At 37.1% G+C, this 27,722-nt stretch overlaps 3 protein-coding genes across 3 annotated transcripts; 2 read left to right on the top strand and 1 right to left on the bottom strand.

Moving 5' to 3' along the window:
* Positions 1–6,427: 6,427 nt before the first annotated feature.
* On the top strand, positions 6,428–8,105 carry LOC125215983 (ethylene-responsive transcription factor ABR1-like). Its single transcript, XM_048117576.2, has 2 exons — positions 6,428–7,007; positions 7,394–8,105. The coding sequence occupies exons 1-2, from the start codon at positions 6,773–6,775 to the stop codon at positions 7,891–7,893; spliced, it is 735 nt and encodes a 244-aa protein (XP_047973533.1). The 5' UTR covers positions 6,428–6,772; the 3' UTR covers positions 7,894–8,105.
* Positions 8,106–9,304: 1,199 nt separating this feature from the next.
* On the bottom strand, positions 9,305–12,838 carry LOC125215296 (26S proteasome non-ATPase regulatory subunit 12 homolog A-like). The gene is made up of 11 exons (XM_048116670.2): positions 12,738–12,838; positions 12,428–12,625; positions 12,015–12,122; positions 11,827–11,931; positions 11,686–11,742; positions 11,390–11,586; positions 10,905–11,004; positions 10,653–10,765; positions 10,414–10,567; positions 10,193–10,270; positions 9,305–9,790 (listed from the first exon to the last, which is right to left on the bottom strand). Exons 1-11 carry the CDS (start codon positions 12,738–12,740, stop codon positions 9,566–9,568), a joined length of 1,338 nt encoding a protein of 445 aa, XP_047972627.1. The 5' UTR covers positions 12,741–12,838; the 3' UTR covers positions 9,305–9,565.
* A 479-nt stretch (positions 12,839–13,317) lies between these two features.
* UBP27 (ubiquitin-specific protease 27) lies at positions 13,318–16,697 on the top strand. The gene is made up of 10 exons (XM_048111752.2): positions 13,318–13,650; positions 14,216–14,357; positions 14,600–14,700; positions 14,776–15,009; positions 15,105–15,173; positions 15,261–15,386; positions 15,461–15,598; positions 15,678–15,740; positions 15,850–16,092; positions 16,171–16,697. Exons 1-10 carry the CDS (start codon positions 13,411–13,413, stop codon positions 16,429–16,431), a joined length of 1,617 nt encoding a protein of 538 aa, XP_047967709.1. The 5' UTR covers positions 13,318–13,410; the 3' UTR covers positions 16,432–16,697.
* The last annotated feature ends 11,025 nt before the right edge of the window (positions 16,698–27,722 follow it).

Genomic DNA, 27,722 nt, shown 5'->3' on the forward strand with positions numbered 1-27,722 from the left:
ATAAAATTAATATCGAAATATGTAGGAAATAAAAATATTGAAATGCAAATTATGGATCTAGAAGTGTTGTAAAGTTAGTGCTTGAGTTCAACTCACCAAGCATGTTAAAAACTGACGAGTTAGATCACTCGCAATAGAATATCAAAATACATTTATCATTTTTTTTACTCCTCTATTCAGCGGTATTTGAGTCATTTTATTTATTTTTACTCATTTTAAAAAAATAATAATTTATTCATCTCATCTTAAGTGATTGATTGTTTTTTGACATGTGTTTAGAGAAAATTATACAAAATAGTTAAAATTGAGAAAAAGTGAAATAAGTAAGAGAATAATGTAGATACGTACGACTTTCTTCTATATTATTTTCTCTCTCTTACTTTACTTTCTCTCTATTTTAACTATTTATTATCAGTTTCACAAAACAATAGCCAAAAAGAAATCAGTCACTCAAACTGAGATGGAAGGAGTAATAAATAGTTAAAGTGGAGAAAAAGAAAAGTATAGAATAGAGAATAATGTAGATAATTGTCACTTATTTTACTCTCTCCAATTTAACTATTTATTATTATTTTTTTTAAAATAAATGCAGAAAATAAAATTACACAATTATCGCATTAAGGAGGGATAAGACGTAACAATTTCATATTGAGTTTAGATCGGTAGTAAAATAACCATTCAAACAATGCGTGTATATACCAGAATTCACTCATCTAATTCAGCAATTTACAACGAAAATCTATGATGGCTATCTATTAGTAATTCATGGCTATGATTATTCGATCCTGTCTATTAACAAAAATCAATTCGTCTTAATAACTAAGCAATATTTTTTCTTTAACGAAACTTATTACTATTAGCCACTACTTGGATAGTCTTACACACTATCGTACGAAACTCAGTTGCTTACTTTTATATGTCAGGTAAATATTATATATCCTCATTAAATATTTTAATGCATTACATTGTACTTCCTGTGTACGAGAGTCACACTTTTTCTATGTTGATCCGTTCCATAATAAATTAATAATAGTTACATTTTATTTTTACAATGGTAAATAGGTACAACAATCCATTAACTCATTTCACTCACGTTTTATTATAAAATCAATATAAAAAAATAGATTTCATATTTTATTAACTTTTTCAATTCATTATTCTTTATATTTCTTAAAATTCATATCCACTTTTTCAGTCCACTATTCTTTATATTTCTTAAATTCTATATTAGTGATTTTACTTTCCATATCAAACACAATTCCATATCAAATACAAGTTAACCAATCATATAACAAAAATCGGACCAACCAAAGAACATTCTAAGATTGCTATTCCATAACTAAATCATGAAGAATGGATATAGACTATCAAATCCTACCAAACTCTGTCAAGGCAATCAAACCAGCCCTTAGTTTATAAAATTGAATTCTACTACTTAATTCTAGATAAATAATATTATAATAACTAGTTACAATTACCGCTTCCAACTTAAACAAATTCACAACTTAAATCATATAATAATAATAAGTCTTAGATGATTATTGATTAGCCTAAAATAATTAGTACTACAATAGTACTTTCCTCATTCTTAAAATAAAAAATTCTTAATTTTTTGGTCAGTTTTTTAATATAGAAACATTCAGGTTTAGCAAACGTCTTTCTATCTCTCTCTCATAACAATTAAAGCACGTAGTATTTCAAAGTATCAGTAATTAATTGCTAACTAATTACCAATTCCAAATTAAGACCAATTTTCAACCAAAGGTTAGAAGATCTTGTGATTAATATAATGTCAAGTGTAATATATTTTAAATTTAAATAATTATTAATTAAATTAAAAGGGTATTTAGTATTTCAAAGTATCAGTAATTAATTGCTAACTAATTACCAATTCCAAATTAAGACCAATTTTCAACCATTAGGTTAGAAGATCTTGTGATTAATATAATATCAAGTGTAATATATTTTAAATTTAAATAATTATTAATTAAATTAAAAGGGTATTAATATCAAATCATATGTAGTAATTATAACTAACTACTTTCCATCTCCTCAAAATCATCTCAAATCTTTAAATTTATGTAACTCTCTCAATTTAAATTATTTTTTCGCAAAAAATATATCAAATTAAAGATAATTTAATAAGGATTCTAACGAGATCTCAATTGCATATGTTCCGACGATGTTCGGGTGATGAAATTTGATAAATTATATTTCAATTTTCGTACATGTTGATAAGCAGCTTTTATCAACAAATGCAACAAAAAATCTCAATATATTGTAGGCAAAATCTCAATATTATGCATGTCCAATCTCAATAAAAATGTGTTGATATTTTCTTGTCCTTGTATTGATATTCTAATGTCATATTGTTGATATTTGTAATACACAATGTTGATATAAAAAAACACCCACGAAAATTATCATATGATAACATAATGACAATATTACTCTTTTGTTGATATTTTGTCTACTATTTATTGAGATTTGTGAGCTTTAATCTCATTCATTCATTTTAAAATCCAAGGATGGAGATTTAGTCTTGATTTTGGATTAGGATGCTATAACCATTAGAATAGTACCCTTTCAAACATAATTTTAAAAATGTGGATAGTATTTTTTTTTAGAAAAAAATGAAAACGCGTTTTAGAGTAAAGTTTGACTGAAGTCAACGTTGACAAAAAAGTTGATGGGATTGAGATAATGATAATCCCAGCACCGTCATCGTGTACGACTGAAATACGTCCACGTCATCATAAGTTGCACGCTATCTTGCCACACCAAATTAATTGCCACCGCAAATCTACGAACTTTTTTCAAACATAGGATAGGTTCACTAGTTGTCAATATTATTCTTATTCTACAAAATTTAATACTTCCTCCGTATATACAGTCCATATATATGTGTAGCAATATTTTTCTCATTCTTTTTTACTTTACCATAATATAACCTCCACCTTCACAATTTAACTATTAGTTTTATAAATAAAATATGAGCAGAATAAATCGGTGGAATGTAGAGTCTACTTAATATTATGGTAAAAATAAAATATAACTCTTACTCCCTCCGTCCCACATAATTTTACCCAGTATTTCATTTTGCGCCGTCCTACATAATTTTACCCATTTCACTTTTACCATTTTTGGTAGTGGACCCCATATTCCACCAACTCATTCCTACTCACATTTTATTATAAAACGAATACTTTAAAAGTAGGACCTACATCCCACCAACTATTTCAATTCACTTTCCATTATACTTCTTAAAATCTGTGCTGAGTCAAAGTGTGTAAAATTATATGGGACGCAGGGAGTATTATAGAACTAAAATGATAAAACAAAACTCTTATTGTAGGATAGAGGAAGCAATTCACAGTATATCCTCACAATACAGGATAGAGGTAGATTATACACACGTATTTCACTAATTTGTTGACTAAATTGACGGATAAAGAAGGAATGAAGCTCTATATATTTGATATTTTTTTCTCATCTCTTATTAAACATTTCATCAGACAACGACCTAAAACATGGAGTAATAGATTTCGCTTCGACACTCTCCACAACGTTCAACGCTAATATCTTTTGAACCAATTAAAAAAAAAATTTGCTCTCTCAAAATTCTATCTTCTTTATAAAAAAAACATGAGCAAAAATTAAAGAAATTTGAAAAAAGTCAAAATACGGACAAATTTTTTGGCTATAATATAATCCACGTAAGAAACGATCCATAATCTGTCAAATAAAATACCGACAAAGATTGCAGTGACAATGAAAACATAAACGGAACATTCGGATTATGATTGAACGAATAACTATGTGTTGATTAAATTGGAAATTTGCATATGTTGTGAATTTATAAAATAATTGCACCATTTGTTGTTGAAACATCGTTTCTCAATCCAAATATGAATAATTCATAGAATAAGTGTATTTTATAAAGTTAGAAATTACTATTTTATTCGTCCCATAAAAATTATGTACACTTTCTATTTTTGTTCGTCCCATAAAAATATATGCATTTCCATTTTTAAAAAGTTATCTAAATTTCTCATATACATCAAGTTATAGTACTAAGAACACCATTAAACTGTTTAAAATATAAAAAGTTGATGTATATTAATGAAGAATAAATTGTGATAAATGTTATAAATGGAGGAAGGAAGTACAAACTTAATTAATTTGCAAAGGAGGATTCCGGTGACATGATGCAAGTAGGCTATTTAGCTAGCTTCTAATAAAAAGATAAGATCCTAATTCAAACTGAAAACTTTATTAGAGGCATAGATTTCATGGTTGACCTTAATAAAAGTAAACCGTTAGCCTTTTGTAGATATTAGTCCAACTTCTTTTTACGCCAGTAGATTTATTTAATTAGTAGGTTAAGCAACATTATTATTAATTTAAATATATTGCCGTGCAAGTCTGAGACATAATCTACGTGGCAACATGCAAGAGTTACTTATGATAATTCAGTTTAAGAAAATATATTTATTTAAAAATAAATTGGGAATATATACATATAGGACTGTGGCTCATATAGATCATGTTCATTCTGAATAATCAGCAAGCATGCATGGGAATATTTAGAAAAATAATCACTAAATGAATATTTTGAATTTGAAACAAACAATAGTGATTCAATTTTGACTATCTATTATTTGCATGGTTGAGAAACAAACTTCGTAATTTAGTATATTAACTTTATGCCAACAACCATTAATTAATGTTTATTAGGTTTCTAATTTTGACTCCAAAAATCATATTCAATGGTATTCGCATCTTGAATGTTTGAATGGTCTTATCGGCATTGAATTAGTAAAAATGTAAAATGTCTAAACATAGCATATAAAAACATAACATATCATGTATAAGTAATAAACTTAGATGCAATAATTCCATTAAAATCATAAGAGTAATAAAAACATACATTTGTTTAGAATAAAAGGCATAATAACTAGAAAATTTATTGTGATCAACTCTAAATTACTGAAATGAAACTAGTACATAAATTCTATTCAAAATGTATATACTCCATATAAAAACATAACATATCATGTATAAGTAATAAACTTAGATGCAATAATTCCATTAAAATCATAAGAGTAATAAAAACATACATTTGTTTAGAATAAAAGGCATAATAACTAGAAAATTTATTGTGACAACTCTAAATTTCTGAAATGAAACTAGTACTACATAAATTCTATTCAAAATGTATATACTCCATATAAAAATATATTTGTCTTAACACTCCTCTCGTTCCGCATTAACATAGTCATATTTATTAGGCCATTCCAACATAATGATCGCTTTTATTTTTAATAAAAAGTAACATATTTATTAACATTTTAATTTAAATACTAAAAAGAAACACCTCTATAAAAAAAATGAAGTACAGTAACATTTTAAGAAGTCATACGCTCTATAATTCATTAATTAATCCATCCAACAACCAATTGCATTAAGAAAAAAAATTCCAATTTTAGGAGATACACATCTCCAAAAATTGAGTAAAACATTAAACATGTTTTGGACCACCATTTTTCAAAACTAATCTACTATTTAGTTAACTAATTAATCAAGTCATCCAATACAAATAGATTAGTGTAATATGAAGTCCGCTTTTTATATTAATTTTATAATGAGTTAATGGAACGTGAGATTTATTTATCATTTGTAAAAGTGAAATGTCACTCTTATTGTGTAAACGATGACTCCGACTGAGGGAGTAATTGAAATATCCCCTAACCAATCACGGTCAAATCATTGCTAAAAGTCAGACGGCGGTGGAGATGTCGGCTCCGCCCAATCGCCGCCGACAAAGTGAATTTGTTTTATTGAAACCGTGTATTGTGTAATGGGCTGAGATGAGTTCCTTTCCTATTCACAGATTCCCCTTAACTTGTTATCAAATGTGAATTCCCACCTCACCCTTGACCGGCCACCTTTTTTTTCCTCTTTTAATAATAATTTCTCTGACTTATTATCCTTATTTTAAACACATAAATAGGAGTACTCCATACCAGTATTAATACATCATCCGTCTACGAAAAATAATCTCATTCTATTTTACGTAAATTCACAAAAATTAATCATGTACTACAAATTGTAAGTTACTTTATTTTTTTTATTTTCTATTTTTCTTAAAAAAAATCTTTTTCTCTCTCCTACTTTGCACACGTTGTCTTTTCTATATTATAATTTATCAAATTTAAATTCAAACTCGTATCCTCCGTAAATATGACTATGTTTAATGCAGTAATTCATTAGCTTTGAACTATAATACTTTTCTTTTGGAATGAGCTCACGACCCAATAAATCACTTTTATATTTTGAAAAAAGTTCCAAAAATATTTTTTATTTTATTTTCTATAACCACTATTTTTAAATTTTGCAGTATTAAAAAGAAATGTTTCCTAAACCGGACTAATAGTAATTAAATTAGAAGCCAAGAATCCTTTTTCTCGCCGACTCATTGATTTGACGGCGTTAATTCAACCCCCAATCGATCTTTCTTATAAATAGTGGTCTGCGCAGTGACCTCTGTTAAATGGACTGATTATTCGTCCTCTTTTAAAAAAAAAATAAAAAAAAACAAAAATACTATAGTATTACTACTATCTCGTTACTGTTGTTGTGTTCAACGGTACATATATATACTTATACAATTATACATGATTGAGAGATTGAGGAATTTGAGAATTATTTGAAGGTGGCGAATTCAAGCAAAAGTGGGGGCGAAAATAGGGAGGATTTATTTGACGATGGAATGATTAACAATGCGTTGGATTCGCTGTTGATTTCTTCTGGCTTTAGCAGAGAGACAGAGATGTCAGCCATGGTCTCTGCTCTCTCTCACGTCGTAGCCGGCCGCGGCGGCACTGAGGTGCCGCCAGACGCCGGCGGTGCATGCAAGAGGGCACGTGACGATGCCGAGCCCTCCGAATCTCTCGCTAGATTTTGCAGAGGATACACTGATTTTCCTCTCCGAACTTCCAATTTAGGTAATTATTTGCTTCTTTACCTTACATGCCATTTTTGGATCATTCTTTATTAATGATTTAGCGGGCTATTTGAATCAGTCCACTAAAGCATTTTCTTGAGATCAATAAAACAGTACCTACTCAGTATATAATTTTGAATTGAACTATAAGTTTTCACTTTTATTTTTATAATTGTAATAATTAAATTTATTTTGAGAATTTTATTATATTGTAATTATGTTGAGAAATTTTCATCTTTTATTGAGAATTTTTTATTATAAGCTCACAAGTTCTATGAATGGCACATTAAAATGTGGTCGATTAGTTTTTAGTGCTATTAAATAAAAAGTTGCGCATTGCATTTTGGATAAAAGAAAATTTGATTGACAATGATACAAACCGAACAGGAGAAACAAGCACGAAAGCATCATCAGGCGCGGCGGCAGCAGCAGCAATCTACAGCTACACTCCGACAAATAGAAATTCACAAGAGAATGCATCGTCGTCGACGAGAAGATACAGAGGCGTGCGGCAGCGGCCGTGGGGGAAATGGGCCGCGGAGATCCGCGACCCATTCAAGGCGGCCCGGGTCTGGCTCGGCACGTTCGACTCGGCCGAGGACGCAGCCCGGGCCTACGATGAGGCCGCGCTCCACTTCCGCGGCAGCAAGGCCAAGCTCAACTTCCCCGAAAACGTCAGCCTCGTCCACGCCGAGCCACCGCCGAGGATCGCCGCCGTCTCGACAGCGGCCGACCCCATTGTTCACACCGAGAATCACCAGAATGTGAATCTTGGTGCTGGATATTTTACGCCTTTTTCGGTGGCGGAGGGAAGCCAGAGCAGCGGTGGCGGTGGCGGTGTGCCTGAATTTTCTTGGGATTCCGGCAAACGGTCTTCGTCTGGTTGAGATATTTCTTTTTGGTTTTGTTCTATAGCTAGTGAGATTGGATTTACGACAAGAATGATTTCTTCATAATACTTCTGTATTTCCAAATGTATTACGTCAACCACACAAACAGTATACTCCTTTTCTTGTAACCAAGGTGATCTATTTTTTTTCACTTTGTATCAACAAAGATGACATTTTAAAAATGAAAACTACTATCTCTATTTTATTTATTCTCTCTACACGTGATTCATAAAATGACATAGCATAAAATCTTGTGCTGCAAAGAAAATGATTATTATTCTTGGGTTGGAGGAAAAAGAAAAGTGTAAATTCAGAACCATCTCAATATGTGATTTTGTGCAATGTAATTATGTGATTAAGATTGAAATAAAATAACGCGGAAATGATGGTGTTTCTATTTTAAGAAATATTCCCTCGTATAATAGAAATATGCGTACTTTTTATATTCGTATGTCCTATAAAAATATGAGTATTTTTATTTGTGGAAAATTATTTCACTTTATTATCCTTATACATCAAGTTATTGACAACTTATACCACTAATAAATCTTATACTCCCTCCGTCCCAATAAATATGAAACATTTAGTTTCCGGCACAAGATTTTATGCAGTGGTGTTTTATGAGTTAATGAAGATAGAGTAAAGTAGAGAGAGTGATGTTTCCATTTTAGGAAACGTTTCATTTTTAGTGGGACGGCCCAAAAAAAAACGTTGCATTTCTAATGGGACAGAAGGAGTACAAGAAAACAACCCCTTCTCCCACTAGCTCTCCAGTCATCTTTTCTGTACTACTTGTCCATTTTATAATAGTGTACTAATAAATGTAGCAACTGCCAAATACTATTGTACAAGTGAATCCTTCCAACAGTTTTGAATTTTAAATGTCTTTTTCTTTAAGTTTCTTAGAAGGGAAATTTCAACTGGTGAATGGAGAATTGCATTATACGTTTGTCAAATCAAAGAGCATTACGTAAGTCGCTGACTTGAAGAACAAGGTTTGGGGAATTAGTATTCAATACTGAGTAGCCCCTATGTTCCACAATAAAATTCATATTTTACCATTTCCGTCTACAACAAGAACCTTATTTCACCTTTAACATAAATTATAAATACACTTCATATTCCACCAATTTATTACACACTCACATTTTATTGCTATAAAACTACTATATAAGTAGAACTCATATTCCCCTAACCCATTCAATCCACTTTTCTTTATCATTTCTTAAAATCCATATCCACACTAAATAAAACTCCTATAGTAAGACTGAGATGGGGTAGTAATATTTTGGAATTGCTTCACACATGGGTAAACTTTTTTTTTTTTAAAAAGGCATCATCCAAAAAAAAGAAATATGACAGTACACAAATAAAAATTAAAATCGATTAAATGAATGTTCAGCGAGCATATACGAAATGTAGATCTTAAATTTTCATAATAAAGCATCAATCATTTTTGTGAATTAAAATTAACCTGCGAGATTAAGCATACAGTTAAGTAGCCTGCTTCGATTCAGAAAACGAGAAATGAATCAAACGAACAGCAGAAGGATTAAAAGTCGAAAGCCAAATGAAAGCGATGATGTATCATCAGCCCAAAATGCTACCTTGCCACAGATTAATTTGTAACCATTTTTTCTACTATAGAGTTTCAGGGTAAGCATCTTGTTCAACTTTTCAAACTCAGTGCAGCTTTGTGGACCATTGTCTCCTTGTGGATTTGGTGGCAGCTCTTCTCCACGAGCTCGAGTAGCTTCTCCAAGTTTGATGACCACAAGTTCAGGATATCATTGCTGTCCTTAGCTGCTTGGAAACAGATCACACCTAGAGGCCTGTCGATCTTTGCCACCAGTGCTTTCGAGACGACCATATCTGAAAGATGTTTCTCAGCTTCCTGCGGTAATAATGATGAAATGGATGAAGGTGGTGATTCATGGATCGATATGAATTTCAACTTCAACAGCAGGTATTGGAACATCATAGAGATGGAATTAATAGAATAAACCGAACATAAGAACACAATATTCTCTTAATAATGAGATCATGTTTGTTCACAATATAGCAGCAGACCCAAAAAGGTTGCAGAAAAGCTGATAGAATATTTTTAGCTTGTTAACTTAGCTTATCATATCACGAACCTAGTTGCACACGTAATAGATTCATAATAAAAAATTTGGGTAACCATCAAACATTATCTAAGATGCACGTAATACAGATTTAAAGGTAGCGTATCCAGAATAACTCAAAGCTAGACGTTTACAAGTAAAGATGTTTCACAAATATAATGCAGAATGACCTGGACAGTGAGGCACAATAGATCTGCAAGTCTCTTCAAGGTGATCCGTGAATAGTACTTAGAAATGACAAGGATGTTCTGCAAGGTATACCAACGCTCAGTTACATGTAACACATAAATAAATAGATCTAAAAAGATATAAGCAACAAAAGATTAACATCATTAGAGGAAGCAATGAAGATAAATCACAAAGTATAAAGAAATGGTTGTTGGAGCCTTACATGTTCTATTACTCTGAGTTTCAAATCCTCAGCTGCCTTTTCACCCAAAGAACCACCAAGCATGTTCTTCTCATTCTCAAACTCGTTTTCAAATGTGCCCCAAAGAGCCGTCCATTGAATAACCTCCATAGTAACCAGTTGTTTCAACAGCAACCTAGTGATAAGGGCAGACTTATATAATAACCATATGAGAAATAAAAGAGGAAAACGAAAAACCATACACGTTAGAAATAGCTAACCTGAAATGAGGAATTTCTGACAGGTTCTTATCCTCCAGAGTTGAGTTAAGAAGGCTAGATTGCATAGGATCATGAGGAGACAAGACCAAATACCAGCAAATTTTTCTCAAAACCTGCAGGTAATATTGTGATTTTTAACAACAGATAACATAAACCAAACAGATCAAAAGACTTGTTATAGGAGTATATCCAAAGATGATAATTACAAGCAATTAAAAGCAAAAAACTGGTCAGTAAAAAAAAAGATCATACCGGTATCCACTGGGCTGGATCTTCTTTCACGGAAGGGATCTCATATATTGACTTGTAGCACCGGCATATTTCGAGGTAGTCATTGTTGTGAGAGTAATACCTAAAAATGTTGAAGGCAATCAGATTATACTGGCTGCTTACATGATAAAAACTCCTTGGAGGAGGATGTGAAGGAGGAATCAGACATTAGATATGTTGGAGGCAGCAAGTTATAACATATTTGTCAAACTCAAACCCAAAAGTATCCATACATCAATAAAGTAAAATCCATCACTGGGAATGAAAGATGATATTTAATGGCTAAAGCCTGAAATGCAATCAGCATGCTAGCCTCCCTTTGGCTATATTTGTTTGTATGACTATGTAGGTCTCATGAATCCCTATGCAAGTATTACATGATGGATTATGTACATGTTCACTAGAACATGGGCTGATATAAATGACGTATAACCTTGGAAGAAATCAAAAGTAGAAATGGTGAATACCTAATCATTAATTGGTAGTAGATCCGCTTCAACTCCAACAGCGATGGAATATCAGCTGGAGCCTCTTCAACAATGCTTTCACTTTCTTTGGGTTTCTTCTTTTCTTTTGATGGATCAGCCTCGAAAACTCTAGGACTTATCTTTCTCGAGAGTATTTGGGCACGGACATAGTCTTGGCGGTCTAAACATAGACGGACCTATGAAATGCAAAGGACGGAAACTCTTGACCATCAGCCAAATGCAAAATTGAGAAAGAAAACCAATCATAGATGGATATAAAAGAATAAATAACTTACTTGCTCAAGAATAAAAGCTATTTTTTCAGTTTTTGCCATGGCTCCAAATGTTTCGACCTGTAGCAGATATCTGTTAGAGAACAACTGAAGAAGTAAACAAAACCTACTGATTGACTAGTGCAATTAGTGAAAACAACTGACCGCAACTTCTTGCATTAAATCTGCAGCCTCGGCTATAAGTCCTTGTTCTTCCTTAATCTTGGCAAGTTTCTTAATAAGGCGAGCTCTCTCTATCTCAACATAAATCTGTCAGCAAATTGAGCAATACTTAAGACATCAAAGTCCTCAAAATACAGATAAATATAAACGGATTTCTGCACATGAATCACCTTCCCAGCTGATACACTATTAAGTGTCTTGATAAGCTCAATCTTAGTATCAATATCGGGAGTTTGATCAATATATTGCATTGCTAGTTGAACCATGGATTGCACGGCCTGCGTCAACCAAACACAAAATCAACCATCAACACAAACTTCAGGCAGCAAAAGAGCTTCCAGCAACATCACTAATCAAGCCATGAACGAGTTCAAAAAACGCATACAGCCGTTTTCAGCTTCCTATTACTACTAAATACTGAACCTAAAAGAGCAAATGAACACATCGACATTTCATCTCATCTCAAACCAAATTAATCAAAAGGAAAAAGATGAAAATGCTAAAACAAGAATAAACTCGACTATGATTGAAAAAATATCCAACAAAATTAAACAAATCCGTCGCTGCAAAAAATCTACCGAACCTGTTTCAACTGTCCGCGGCGCTTGGAAATGAGCAGAATCTGCTCGTTGAGAGTCTGCCACGCGCCGGCTTCGAAGCATAGCTGCAGAATATCGGTGGCTGCCTTCCGTGTGCCGGCGACGTCGCCAACTTGCCTCATCTGCTTCTCCACATTCAGCAGCGACTCAATTTTCGCCTCCAAACTGCCCCCTGCATCGCCCTGCGAAATCGAGACAATGAATCACCAAAATTACACCACTGAGATCCATAATTGGGCGGAAAAAACTGTATTAACAGAAGCTGATTGTGAATTAGGAGATATGACAGGTTACCATTTTGATGGAAGTGATTCGACGATTACAATCAGCTGAGAGTAAAAACCCTAGAGAGAGAAAGTGGGGAAATTTGAGGATTTGAGAGATTTTGAAATCTGTTTTACTATATGCTGAATTACTTATGTGCTTTTATTATGACTATTTTTCGAGAGATTTTGGAATACGACTATTTTTTCGGTGAAAAAAAAATAAAATTATTTTTCATGGATAGTGTAAATAAATTTTATATTTCATGAAATATTTACTTCCCTATAAGTTATACGAGTGTTTTAATTATAAATTCATAATTAGGCTCTTGATTTTTCCAATAATTAATTAATCCCCTTTTAATTTCAAGTGACTAACCAAACCGCAAATTTCCATCTTTTTGTGAACATATTTTTTTCCAAATTTCCACAATTTTTATTTGTAAAAATAAAATCAAACAGCTAAAAGATAAAACAAACAATTTTAATGAAATATGAAAGAAAGAAAAATGTTGGAGGAAAAAAATAAATTAATAATTTATTTATTTATAAAATAGTGATAAAACACCTACCAAAAAAATGGTTATGAAAATTAATAGCCTACGTGTATGAGTTAAAGAGAAAATAATAAAAGTAGACAAAAATTGAGCAGCAAAGAATCCAAAAGCGAAGCGGAGATTAATCGGCGGCCAAATCGCCCCTAAATGGAGACGAAGAAGCTGCGTTCTTTGATTTGCAATGGTCCTAGAACTAGTTGTGTCTCAAATTCTGGCTGGAAAATATCAATTGGTGTATTGTGCGCTGTTGGAACAGTCTTGGCAGCAAGATTTAGTAGATATTTCGATTTCAGAATCTCGTATGAAGATGCAGATTCTACTGGTGTTTGGGCTGTTCCCGGATTGCAAAATCTCGGCAACAATTGTTTCTTGAATGTTGTTTTGCAGGTAAAAAACACTGATTCCTTTTAATGTTAATTTGGGGCTGAGCTCGATTCTAGGTTTTGTGGTGATGCGATTTTTTGGTATGATATGTTATCTGCTTGTGTGTATGATTGTGTACTCTACTACTCTTTCAGAGCTTGGTTCTATAATTGCATTCTTTTGTTGAGAGAGAGAGGTTGTTTTGTATGTAAAAATCGAATCTTGAATGTTGTGATTATGTGTGAATATGAGCTCTTTTGAGCTATGTAATGTTCAATTTTGCAGTTGGATATATGTGTGTGTGAGAGAGAGAGAGAGAGAGATTGAAGTTGTTTTGATTGTAAAAATTGGATGTTCAATGTTGTTCTTGTGGTCTGACTATGCCATTTGTTAGTGTGTGTGAACGAGAGCTCTTTTTGAGATATCTAATCTGATTTGGTGGTAATGTTCAGTTCTGCTGTTTGATTATGCTGATTCTCCTGTTTTCGAACCTGTGCTTGCTTGTGTCCGACTATGCTATTAGTTTGCGAGTGTGATCGTGAGCTCTTTCGAGCCATGTAATGATTATGTTGGGTGATTGTGGCTTCAGGCATTGTCGAGCTGCGTTAGCTTCCAGAAATATCTGTGGGAGATGATGGAAGAATACGGCTCGTTATCAGTTGAAGAAGTAGATGATAATTGTGGTAGTGAAAATCTTCCACTTTTTAGTTCGTTAGCTTCACTACTGGAAGGTTAGTCTATCTTGTCTATGCTCTAAAAATATGAAAACCCATTGAGGTGATCACTCGCTACGTATCTGATTGCTTTTTTACAATCTCGGTTGTTTTTCCCAAGTTTAATTGAGCTCGTACCCTTAGTCAAAATGATGATCTTCACTATCTTGATGCCCTCCATTGCATATTATTTGCCCAGTTGTTCGTTGGAATGTTACATTCAGCGGCATTGCCCTTAATGAGATCGTTGTATATTGCAGAGTTATGTTGTGTTAGGCACCAAAAAACTGTACTCAACCCTCGGAAATTGATGGCTGAGATGGATCATTATATTCCGAAGTTCAATCTATCCAGGCAGCAGGTACTTGTTTCATTAGCACCATCCATCTCTATGAAGTTCATAAACATTACGAGTCTAATTCTAGCTTTATTGTAGGATGCCGAGGAAGCATTTTCCCATCTCTTGTCTTCGCTGAGAGAAGAAATATACGAGCATTTTATCCCCACAACATGTTCCTTAGCCGATTTGCCCTCACTTCCTAATGGTAGGATTCTTACCATAAAGACCAGCAAAGATGAGATTGAGTTGCAAAGATGGAGCCGTAGTTTTCTCAAGCCCTTTGATGGAATCCTCGGCAGCATCTTAGTTTGCCAGAGTTGTTCGTTTCAGGTTGAATGGTAAAATTTGCTAGTCATCAAGGTCCAAACTTCATCCTAGATTACATAATTTCATGACTTATATATATTTGTTTTTTACTTCTACAGATCTCTCTCGATTTTCAGCATTTTCATAGTTTGCACCTTTCGCCTCCAGTGAGCAGTGATGGTACAATTGTACGTTTGTACATTTTTCTCAGTCATTCGCTTTTTTTCTATTTGCATCCTCCACCATGCTTATTTTCTTCGTTGTGAAAATTTTAGATGGCTGGATGCACATTGGAGGACTGCCTAAAGCGATACTTTGTAGCCGAACATATTGAGAATTATTACTGCAGCAACTGTTGGCATAAGGCTGCAATCGAATACGTGTCTATTTTCAAAGATAAGGTAATCTACTTCGATCAAATCGTTGTTGTTCGAGTTTGGTATTTTACTATTAATATCGGTATACTTTCTTGCAGGCGGATATTGAAAAACTAGGAAGCTGTAATCGAGGCGAATCTTGTCAATGCCGGACACTATCTTCTCTCGAATCACTTCCTTGGTCAAATAGGTTCTCTCGTACGCTCAAGCAACTGAGTATTGCATGGAGCCCTAAGGTATGCACAGCGAAACGAAAAACAATCTGCAGCATTTTTGTCTAAACATATTTGAATTTCAAATCTTTTTAACGTGCAGATTTTGTGCATTCATTTCCAACGAGCTTCATATAATGTTCTTGGACAATCGACGAAACTTAGAGTAATCTACCTCGAACCCCGCTAGTCCTATTTGATTTTCCGTAGTTTGCATAGTTTCTTTTGCTTTCCTTGTCTTTTTTTGTGATTCGGGTGATATGTTCTCTTTAAAGGGACATGTCTCGTTCCCGTCGGTCCTCGATCTATCTTCGTTCACCAACACTGGAGTCGGGATCAAAGCCATGGAAGCAAGTTCGTCATTCAGGCCGTCGAGCCAGCGAGTAATGGCCTTCCCTCGTTTCATGTACCAAACAACGGCACTTGATCCGGGAACAAGCATTGCAGTCGAAAACGACCCTCATTTAGAAGATCTGGGCACCAGCTCCCCCGATTCTAGGAATCGAGCTGATGGCAACGTGAGCTTCTCATCCTCTTTGCCTTGCCATTCCCCCTCAGTTTCTCTTTCCCCACTAATGCAATGCTTGCTACTGCAGGTGGAAGCTGCGGCCCCACCAACGAGGCCGGCACGAAGCCCAGTTTACCGCCTCGTCTCCGTTGTGGAGCACTTTGGAAGCAGTGGCGGTGGGCACTACACAGTTTACAGGAAAGTGAGAGGCAAGATAGGTGATGATGGAGATGATGAAATTCAGCAATGGTTTTGTATCTCAGATTCTCAGGTGGATACTGTTTTAGAGAGAGAAGTGATGGATGCAAATGCTAGCATGCTTTTTTATGAGAAATTTGAGAATTTTTGAGCTACAAATAGTTTCTTTATATATATTATTTTTTTAGTGTTAGGCATATAGATCATGCTCCAGTTAAAAGGTGCCTCTGCAATGAATTGATGACTTAATTGTTAGTACTATGACTCATGGGGATGGCATTTATCCTAAAATTACTTTCATTTTTATTTTACCAAAGCTTAGATCTTTCTGTAATTGTGAAATGATACTGAGACTAATATTTTTTGTTATATTTGAATATTATTTGTATAAATATATACTCTCTCTGATCCAAGTTATTTAAGCTGTATTTTATTTTGGATTGTCGCGAGTTACTTGAATCATTTCTTTTTTTGGCTAAAAACAAAACATCTAATCACACAGTGGCGGATGCAAGATTTTTGTACTGGGGGAACCAAATTATTGTTAACAATATTGCATATATATAATGTCAATTACGGCAGAAACAATTCCGACTTGAATAGTGTATAGCGAGATAGAGATGAATAATGAGTGATAAATGGATAATATAAATAAAGATACATATAGTAATAGTGCCAATGTCGAAATAATTGAAAATTATAAAAATTAAAGATAAATATAGTAATAGTGCCAATGTCGAAATAATTGAAAATTATAAAAATTAAATTTACTGATATTATATGATAGTACTATATTTATTTTTATGAGATTAAAGAATTTTTTTTATTCTCAGATCATTAAGTACATTACAAATACAAGAAAAATATATTTATTTAACAAAGAGAATCACTAGATAAATAAATTAATGTAATTAAGAGAAAATTTAAAATAAACGTAAAATAAATTGAGAATAGAATAAGAAAACCTATAGTTGGTATCTATGAGAATGAGAAATATAGCAAAGGCGCTCCCAGCAAGATTCAAACACGCCGTATTAGCAGGGTAGCTTGCGAACCAGCTGAGCTACGCATATACTTGTGAAGTGTTCTATGAATACACAATATATAGTAGTGATAACTAAAATGCATGGGGTCCCATGGAGAAATCCCATGCCCCAACGTGGGTCCGCCCCTGTTAAATCACACATACTTGATTCTTTTTTTACTTTATTCTCTCTTCTACTTTCGTTTACTTTATTTAACTTACTAAACACAACTTTCTCAAATATCGTGTCGAAAAAAATGCCTCAAAGTAACGTGGAATGGAGAGAGTAACATATATCTGGTTGTCTATAGAGGCCATTATTGAGAGTATTATCGACATACTCTTATCGTTTGGGGGTTAATAATTTCGTTTTTTTTAGTTAATTGTACAAATAAATGTCGACATTCGTTATGATTTTGTATTCTCAGTATCGGTTAATTATTACAACTAAAATAAATAACCCATTATATCAATAAATCAGTGGAACCACTGTTTGACAAATGATTATTTTCAGCTTTTTTAATCATTATTAGAATTAATTTAACAAAACTTAATTAAAAAATGGCGGAGTATTATTAAAGATTAAGAAAAATATCAGAACTAATAAGTTTCTTTAAAATCTCCTCACTTTATGAATATAGAATAAAGTTTATTTTTGGTCCCCTTCTTCACATAGAAAAAATATTATGCATCGATGATCTATTTAGACCACCGAATATTTTCTTTTATGTATAAGGAGCAAATAGAGTAAAAAATGGTAGGAGTATACGTATTCTGGTGTAAATTCCAAAGCTAAAATAGAAGAAATGAGAGGGCTGCTAGGTCTACTGGGTTTTGAACCAAGGTTGGAGTCCCCTGACTAATTGAAACAAAACGCCAGCAAGCAGTGGTATTGTTCACGCTCTTGTTAGCCGACGAAGACGCCACCACTGATTCCCAACACCAGAGGGCTGCTCTGTCTGCTTGTTTCGAAAGCTAAGTCCCTCATACTTTAGCTTTTGATTTCTTCTTTGTGGTGCTCTCTGCACAGACCGTTGAAAGTGTTGTAACAAGTTCTACTATCTTTGTCATGCCTTCTTTTCTACGTGGAAATAGCTAAATCAGTTTTTGTTACTATCACCGGCACCTATCACAAGCTCCAACCTGATTTGGCCGTTGTGGTAACCAGCCTGCAAGTCACCCTTGGACAGTCAGGGCAGGGACTATTTTTGGACGCTGGTGACTACACCTACCAGTATCTAGCTTTGTTTGTTTGTGGCAGTGGTGCAGGAAATTGGATTTTGTGCTGTCAAAGACAATTTCCTCTTTTTGGTGCTGCATAAACTGTCATTGTGGTGCAGGTGGAGAGGGTTACCTGCCCTTTCCCAAAATAGGCAAACAACTCAAATTGTGTTGATTCATTACTGCAACACTAGGTCACGTGATTTGCTACCAAGTGACACGCCAGCCCAACCCCAGCTGCGGTGTTTCTCTATCCTTACTTGCCACATGGCAAAATGCTAGGGCAACATAAGATGACGAATCCCAGCTTCTCTATGGGACAGAATGGCTCTTCGTGGACTCGACGAAATTAGTGAAACTATTGGGAACTTAGAGGTGCCCGAAACTCAGCAAGTCTCAGCCAATTCCACTACCCAAAATGCATGAGAGGACCAAGAAGTATCTTCATCGACAGGGCCAAACATCATAGCTCTACCAGCCAACCAGCCTACTCCGTCTAGTGGATCTGTCAGTAGAACTTTGGAACCTTACTGCAGTGAGTAAGATTGGGTCTTACATTGGAACTCCACTCTCTGCTGATTTCTTTTTTTATATATAAATAAATCAATGAATAGATGAAACCAAAGTTACAAACTTCAACTTGGGCATACCCAAGGGAGAGACTGCCGGACAGACCCGGACAATCAAAAAGAGCACAAAATTCGAGAGGAGAAACCCTCAGCGATGACAAACAAGATCTGGAAATGAACGAATAAACTCCGTGCGGTGGTACTACCAACTAACCCAGAGGTTTGGTCGGGCCTCGTTAAAACCTCTTAAGACCAAAAACCCGAAGGAAAAAAGATCCCAAGAGGAAAAAGAGTACCCACGTTAGTAGCACCAAAAGGCTCTCAAAAACCCAAACACTGGGTAAAGGAACCCTGACCTTTCTTCTAATTCTGACTTCGCTGCTATGGTAGATGTTGAATGACTTGATCATCAGGATATCGCGAGTAGAGGAGACTATAAGTGGTTGACTTGATGAGGAAAGTCGTTCTCACCGCATCAAACTTCTTACCATCATTGATGTGAGCATTCCTAGCCTTCCAAATGAAGTAGACCGAGGCCATGAGGGCAATCTTCCTTACTTTTTGAATAATAGCCGACCTCGTTTCGTGCCTAGCAATCCACTTGATTGCACTTTTGATGGTTGTGGACCGTCGCTGCATCCCAGTCCAATAACTTATTTCTTCCCAAAGTTTTTTCGTTTTCAAGCATTTGAAGAAGAGGTGCACAATCGTTTCATCTTGTGTCGTGCAAAATTCACACCTCTTTTTAGTAGTCGTCCAAGTGACTCGGTCGCGTGTCGTCAGTCTCCCACGAAGTTCCAGCCAGCTGATGAAAGAGTACTTCGGAGGGATAAGGTCTTTCCAAACAAACTTAGGCCAGAACCGGCGTTCACCGTGTGGTCGGAACCAGTCGTAGGCCGCTTGAGTGCCCTTGCCCCAACTCCATTGTGTAAGCAATCTCTCCACCTCCTGTCTGGAACTTTTCCACCCATTTCATCCCGGATGGAAATAAGATGTTTGATGAGGGGAGAATCGATCTTCGGCCCCGGGGTCCACTCCCAAAAGTCAGTGCCTCGAATGATTTCAGTATGAATCCATTTGATCCACAATGTGCCCTTCTTGGCAAAGATGTTCCACAAAATTTTGGCATTGAGGGTCGTGTTCCAAACATCCATGTCCCGCAATCCTAGCCCGCCCTCCGTTGTTGGGAAGCAGACATCTTTCCACGCCACTTTAGCATACTTGGATCCCCATAGGAACTGTCTCGCAAGTCTTGAAGGAACCGTGCCAACCATAGGGAACGCTTGCAGCCAATACGCCTCCACATCCTACAAGCAAGCCCGGATTAGTTCAAGTCTACCCGCAAATGAGAGGGACTTACCGTTCCATTTTTTAACAGTCGAGGAGAATTTCTCAATGAGTTGAGAATAGTCGGCGGCTTGAGCACACGTGAAGCTAGCGGTATGACAAGATATTTTCCCGGTAAATGGGCGACGGGAAAACCAAACGTGTTGATCAAGACATCTCTTCGCTCATCCGCCATTGTTCCTGCAATTTTTCCCTTGGCTCACTTCAAGTCCCGAACAAGCCGAGAACTCCTTTACTACTTTATTAAGGACATCCAACGAGTACGAATCAGCATGGCTAAACAGCATAAGGTCATATGCGAAAGCAAGGTGAGTAATACGAAGCGAAACACAATGAGGATGATAATTGAAATGTGTCCCCATGTGTGCGAAGTGAGAGCAAGCGAGAAAGATACTCCATGCATAAGATAAAGAGGGTCGGGGAACTTCCATTAACAATAATAGAGTAGGTTGGTGACGTGACGCATCCCATCACTCTTTCCACAAAGATTGGATGGAAGTTGAGACCAAGGAGGACTTCTTCAAGAAAATCCCAGCAAATGGTGTCATAAGCCTTACGGAGGTCAATTTTCACAGTGCAACGCGACACTCCTCGGGCATGATCATAGGAGCGTATGAGTTCCATGGCCAAGTGGATGTTATCCATGATGCTTCTTCCCAAGAAAAAAGCCGATTGGGCTTGATTCACGAGTTGCGGCAACAACAGTTCCATCCACTTGGAGATAATCTTGGTGATGGCCTTATAGAAAACATTGCAGCACGCAATCAAGCGGAAGACCCCGACTTTGGGATTGTTGTTGGACTTTGCGATCAAGGCAATAATGGTCGTATTAAGGTCTTTAGCAGCAGTCCCGTATGAAAGAATTCCCTAACTGCTTCCACAAAGTCGCACTCGAGAGTGGCCCAGTTCTTCTTAAAGAACGCTGAGGAGAACCCGTCCGGCCCCGGCGCTTTCCCCTCATCAATATTGAAAAGGGCATCCTAAATTTCCTAGACCATGACTTCTCGAATGAGCCCTTCTTTATCTTCCTCATTCAGGAGCGGTCCGATCTAGCTGGTTGAGCATCTTTTGCCGTGCCAAAGAGCCCTTTGAAGAAGTTTACAAAGGTCTCGATGATTTCGTCCTGGTCATCCATAATTGCACCGTCTTCCCTGCAAAGGAAAGAGATAGTGTTTCGAACATTGTTAGTCTTAACCATAGAATGGAAGAAAGTAGTATTCTTATCGCTTTGGATAAGATTCTTGATCCCCGCTTTCTGGCTAAAGAATTTCCTTTCCGATGTTGCAAGCATTTCCGCCTTCTACTTAAGCTCTCTGAGCTGTTCGTGGAGGACTAGATCATCCGTATCCTGGTTGATCGTTGATACGCTCGGATTTTGCACGGTTTTAAGGCCATTATTTGGTCTATTTTGAGTATCAAAGTTGCATTGCACGTTCATTAATCGTATATTTTATCCATTTTGGTATTTTGACGTGTTTTGTGAGAAATGTGCAAAATAGAGCAGAAAAATGACACAAAAAGGTGAAATTTCGGAAGCAGGAGCTGTAGGGCAACCCAGCAGCCCACTGCACCCAATGCAGCAGTCGCTGCAACGAGTCCAGGGAGTTCTGGAGCTGTCCAGCGGCCCCCTGGAAAAACGTAGCGCGCGATAGCTGTCTTCAAACTCGATTTGCCGGTGATCCTGAAGTCCGATCAGGTCGTTCTATACACCATTCTCTTCGTCCTGGAAAGAGCTTCAAGTTGGTACAAGAAGCACCTCAATCCGAGTTCTGTGGAGAGAGTTATGATCGTTCTACCAAAGTCGCGCAAAGCTGCCAGCTGCAGTCTAGCCGGAAATTTAAAGATGGAAAGAAGATATTACCTTGTGAAGCCAAATCTTTTCCTTCTACTATGGGGAACGAAAATTACATATTTCCTAATTCTTGGAGGAAACTTATTACCAAATTTAAATCATTCTCAAGCCTATATATACCCATAACCTCATTCATAGAAATTCAACCATTCCATGGCCCCCAAAAGGGGAGCCTTCATGGCTTTCCCCTCCATTCTCCAACCTTAATTCCTTCATCCATCATCCATCACCATTCTTGGAGATTGAAGCAAGGCAAGAGGAGCATGGAGACTTCAAGATTCATCATTGGGTTTTGTTTGTTTATTTCATGTCTCGTACTTTAATTATTGTTTTAGTTCATCTGTCTATGGATTACTAAACAATAGAATTTTGAGGTTTGATAGTAATTGATTTTTATGTTGTTCTTTTTATGTTAAATGTTCAGAACTCGTTTCCACTTGATTTTTCTTGAACTTTTGTTCGACTAATTAGCCGTTACATTGATTATTGTCAATCTTTGATCGGTGATAGCTTTGATTGGTTTATCTTATATGTTCATACAATAATTGTGACATGAGTATTGATGCATGATAGAGATAAATAATGGTAAAACTTGAGTCGGATGAACGTAGAACTAATTAGAATAACTAAAGAGTTAGTGAAATCTTGTCCTTGAAATTCCTCTATTTGCCTAATTCTATCTTCTTCGCTTTTATTGTTTTACTTTATCTCTAGTTTTATATATTTCAAACTCAAATCTATGTTTCTCTAGATAGTATTTGACGCTTAGTACAGCCAGTTGCAATTATATTCCCCGTGTTCGATATCCCGGTACTGACTTTTAGCTATACTAGATCTACCCTGTATATTTGCAAGTATTTTTAGTGCTAATAAAAAGTGCATCAATCGCCAATTGGGCATCCTCTAGATCCTTAGCCGCTTGTTTTGCACGCTCAATTATCTTATTGGATTCCTTGAAGTTGAACTCCCTAAGATCTTGTTTGAACGCCTTTCATCTTTGGAATAAGGCGAACTGTTTAGATCCAACCACTGGCCTGCGCCACTTCTCCTCAAGAAGGGGCTTAAAACCTGCATGGGTCATTCAATAATTGAAGAATTTGAAAGGCTTAAAGTAAGTCTGAACATCACCGAAGATCTTAGTCTTTGTCGGTGAGTGGTCTGTCTAAATACCCACGGGCATAAACGTCGTGTCCATGATGTAACCAGCATGATCAACACCCAGGGCTCCAGGCCCTCCTCTCTGATCCTCCTCGGATAGGATAGTTGCATTTTAAGGGTTAGTTGGTTCAAAGGGCGCCTCCAATTCTTCAACTTCCGAGTCCTCTACTCTTGCATCAGTAGGGATCTAGGTGGATCCATCCGGCAGAGGGATTTTCTCTTCAGCATCATTTTCCATCGAGCCTTTTTCCGCACCACTCTATTGCGCTGCTTCTGCGCCTTTAAGATGTACCGGGTAGTGCGGCACATTGCCCTTTCGGTCGACTACTGTATTCTTATCTTGGTGCGGTTTGATCGACGTAACCGTGTGTGGTAGTGCCGAGTCTTCATTTTCAAGGCCAACAAACTTATTAGCCGTCTCCACCATCGAAGGCTCTTTGTGTCGGGCGACACCTTTGCCTTTATTTTTCCCCGCCGCCTTCCACACTCCAGTGCTAATATTTTGTGGGGCATTCGGACTTGTGGACACATTTACCGTACCACAGACTTAGCTTCGGCCTCTGGACTTGCCTTAACCATTCTTAGGGGCGGGACCTCGAGATTGGTCACGGGACTTTGCTCGGTCTGGGACTTGCGATTTAGGGCGGTTTAGCTTCGCCCGTCTGATTCTTTCTTTTTCCCTTTCCACGGGCTGGGACAGCCTTCACTGGCATGGCCAAATGCAAGGCAAGTGCGTAAATATTTAAGGAGATGCTCGTAGGCAATCCGCTGATCTAATTTATCCCCTCCCGGCATGATGATCTCAATACTTTTATGGGGCTCCTCGAGGATATTGATAATTACCTAGACCCTTGGTCCATCCAGAGTGTATATGAGGGTCGTGTCCTCATCCACCATAACTAGTGTGCCAACTGTGATGGCAATCTTATTTATCGCCGACTTATTCCAGAGAGTCAATGGAGATCAAGAATCCTGATCCAGATGGGGATATCAACCTTTAATTTCATGTTGAAATCAGAGTCCTCCAGCGTCGGCTCCATGACGAGTGGTATGCCAAAGATAGCCTGGGGGCCTCTTCCCTGGACTTTTTCAAGGTCCTTTTGTTGCAGAAAGAGAAGATGATCCACCCTTTTCCATGAAAGGCCGTCTTTACCGGAACGTTGTTGGATCATGCCGAGGACAACTTCTTTTCCTGGAAACCTGGCAGCAAACATACCACACAGGGAAGGACCCCAGCCTTGTCTAATCGGCATGAGGTCCGCGTTAGTAAGGACAATTGAATTAGAGGCTATGGATATACCTTTGACACTGAAAAGGGTGCGCGTCATGGGATTGGCAAGGGGGCGGATGGCTTGGTTTGAGGCAAGTCAAGCCTTTTATCGTTCCTTCTCGAGTTTTGCCTCAATTTCTTCCCTAAGTTCCTTCTCAGGTCTATCGTATGCATCTCCATGATCTACATGCACTCTAACGGGAATCGCATATTTGGAGCACAGGGCCTTGATGTCGAGACCAGTTCCGTCGTTCAAAAGGAGTTGGTCTAGAAGTCTTTGTCGAGTGTTGGCCTTATTATTCGCTTTTGTTTGAGTAGCCTCGTGATTTTTGTTGCGTGCCATTTCCACGCACCATCGGTAGTGGTTGGAGATTGCTCAAGCAAGCGATCCGAGGTCAGCTCGGCCGACTTGCCTCCGAGAGCCGGCGTTGTTGCAGGGTCTGCCACGCCAATATATTTCATAACATGTCCTTCCATCGCTATCAAAGCAGCCACGTGCGGGATCAGGCTTACTTTGTTGAAGAACCTACACGACAAGGTTAGCTAACCCGAAAAATAACTAAGTGTTGGGCGCAAACCAAAAGGGCGTAGGGTGCCCTAGGAGGGTGAGAAACGTTCAGGGGCGCACGCGTCCCTCTCCTGGAATGCTAGCTTCTTCGGCAGGGGACAACGAATCACAAGCGGTGTCTTGAGTACTTGAAGAGAATACCTGCAAAAAGAAGTTAGAAAACAAAGGAATTTGACAAAGTGTTGAATCCAAACCTTGAGGGCATAGGGGGCCCTAGGGAATTGGTGTGTCTCGAGCATGTGCACGCCCTTGTGGCTCGGCCGTCCGCGCCAACTTGTGCACCACAGACACCCCCTGCAGTACCAAATGATCCAAGTATTCTGAACACAGCTCAAAGACAAATCTTTAACAGTGATAAACAAGTGGACGCGCTCCATTTAAGGAAAAACCCAACCCGGTCTGGCCCAAAATCGCTAGAGCCCAAATCCAACCAGTCTCGGCCCAGCGTCTGGGCCCGAACCCAGCAGAGACCCGGCCCAAATTGGATCCAAACCCAGCACAGACCCAGAGCCCAAACCCAAATAGACCCAACCCGACCCTGATCTGCGCCCTTCTAACCCTAACCCTAGAACCAGCCACCAAATACGAATTTTGAATTTGTAGTGTCTAGGTTCTACGTATGTGACCGTTGAGATGGCGGCGCCGGAGACCTTTGAACTTCCGGCAAGGTGGCGCCGAAAAAATTATGGTTTCGACGAAAAAGTCACTGGAAAAATCAGAGTGGCCAAACACCCAAGAACGTCGCTGGAATCTGCAAATAACACAAACACAGACCAAAAACTATCCACCAATAGTATAAATCAGTCCCAAACAGATCAACAAGAGACGAAAACAGGAGATTAAGAGAGGAAGAAGGCCGAAGAACACTTCGAAACAATTCTAAGTGTAGATGAGACTTCTAACTCCAATCCAACCACATTCGAATCCTTCAATAAAAGAGCACCAAACCGAGACCTCCTAGGTGAATAATCACTTCAAAACCTGCAAAAATAGATTAGAACATAAGCAAAACACATCCATAAAGTGTGGAAGGCAATGGAACAATAGCAGATCACAAGAAAACAACACACACACAAAACCCACGAATTAAACACCAACACACAAAAAAATCAGAGATTAAATAGTGAGGGATGTAGAAAACTTAGGCTTAAAGGTGGAGAACTCAATTAACTTTAATGGAATCTTCGAACATAAACCTTCTTCACTTCCAACTCAAAGCAGCCGGCCTTTCTCAATCCGTCGCACTTGCCTTTGAAGACAAGTGATCTCTGAGGAAGCGCTGCAACTGAGTTGGAAGGAAGGGACTCTAATATTCGGTTACACCTCTATAGAAAAGAAGAACACCTCCTCGACGCAAAGTGGGAGAATCGCCGGAATCTGCAAATCGTTTACAGATTCAATACCTCACCTCTCTGACTGATTTTCACACCGTCAATCACCACAAGGGTGACTTCCGATGCTACTGGAGTGGAGAGGAGGCCACTAGAGGGCTGGAGAAGCTTCAAACTCACCGGAAAAATATTTTTAGATCAGCAAAGAAAAAACCAAAGAACCTCAAATCTGCTCCAAAACTGGTGTTTTTTGGATTAAACTCTTCGATTTGATGAGAGGATTAAGTTCCGAAGAGTTGAAATCCACCAGAAGTGAGGAGAATGGAACGCGAGAGGATTTGGGCGGAAATGCTAGAGATAGATAGTGAGGATTCTAGAGAGAATTCTTACCCTAAACTCTCTACTGATTTCAAAACACTTAGGACCCGTTTGATAGCCTACGAGGATAAAAAATCGCCCAATTAGTAATCAAGGAATGGAGGCCCGGTGGGCCAAAATTTGTTATCTTTGACGGTCGTTTGACAGGCAATATTTAATTCAAACCCAATTCTTTTGTCATTGTTTGATAACATATTATTAAAAATCTATTTTAGCATTGATGTATATTTTTTCCTCCCTTTTTTTCCCCTTTTTTTTCCCTCCCACTTTCCCCCCCCCCCCCCCCCCCCCTCTTTTTTTCCCTTTCTTTTTTTCGTAGGGTAGCCGAAGAGTTGTGGCTGGGTTTATTTAAACAGAACTAGGAGCATTGTGGTTGGGTCTATTTAAACAGAACTAGGAAATCTCTTGCTTATTGGTGTTTGGCCTTACCCATCTCAACAAGGATGTTTCAATTTTGTTTGTACCATTTATTTTTGCTGATTTTATGTGTGCAATGTCAAACCTTTTGTGAAATTTTGCAATATAGTTGTGTTCTAATTTTTGTTTACAATTGTGGGTGTTGGTGAAGATGTGAAATTTTGCAATTTATCTGTGTGCTAAAATTTGTTTACAATTGTGGGTGTTGGTGAAGATGTGAAATGTTGCAATTTTTTCAACGATGTCTGTTCGGCTGTGAGTGTAGAGTATAGAATGTTAACCATTTCTTTTTTTAGATAAACATAAA

Source organism: Salvia hispanica, chromosome 3 (assembly GCF_029641045.1).
Source record: "Salvia hispanica isolate PSC_SH4W2 chromosome 3, Shi_PSC_v1, whole genome shotgun sequence".
NCBI lineage: Eukaryota > Viridiplantae > Streptophyta > Magnoliopsida > Lamiales > Lamiaceae > Salvia > Salvia hispanica.

What these genes read in the sequence shown, in the direction of transcription:
- LOC125215983 (XM_048117576.2), top strand. Translation starts at nt 6,773, where the DNA reads ATGATTAACAATGCGTTGGATTCGCTGTTGATTTCTTCTGGCTTTAGC. An exon ending in TCTCCGAACTTCCAATTTAG is followed by an intron (nt 7,008 to 7,393) that starts GTAATTATTTGC and finishes CAAACCGAACAG; the next exon opens with GAGAAACAAGCACGAAAGCA.
- LOC125215296 (XM_048116670.2), bottom strand. An exon ending in ATTTAATGCAAGAAGTTGCG is followed by an intron (nt 11,743 to 11,826) that starts GTCAGTTGTTTT and finishes TATCTGCTACAG; the next exon opens with GTCGAAACATTTGGAGCCAT. An exon ending in TATTGTGCCTCACTGTCCAG is followed by an intron (nt 9,791 to 10,192) that starts GTCATTCTGCAT and finishes TTATTACCGCAG; the next exon opens with GAAGCTGAGAAACATCTTTC.
- UBP27 (XM_048111752.2), top strand. Translation starts at nt 13,411, where the DNA reads ATGGAGACGAAGAAGCTGCGTTCTTTGATTTGCAATGGTCCTAGAACT. An exon ending in TCTTGAATGTTGTTTTGCAG is followed by an intron (nt 13,651 to 14,215) that starts GTAAAAAACACT and finishes TTGTGGCTTCAG; the next exon opens with GCATTGTCGAGCTGCGTTAG. An exon ending in GTTAGCTTCACTACTGGAAG is followed by an intron (nt 14,358 to 14,599) that starts GTTAGTCTATCT and finishes TGTATATTGCAG; the next exon opens with AGTTATGTTGTGTTAGGCAC.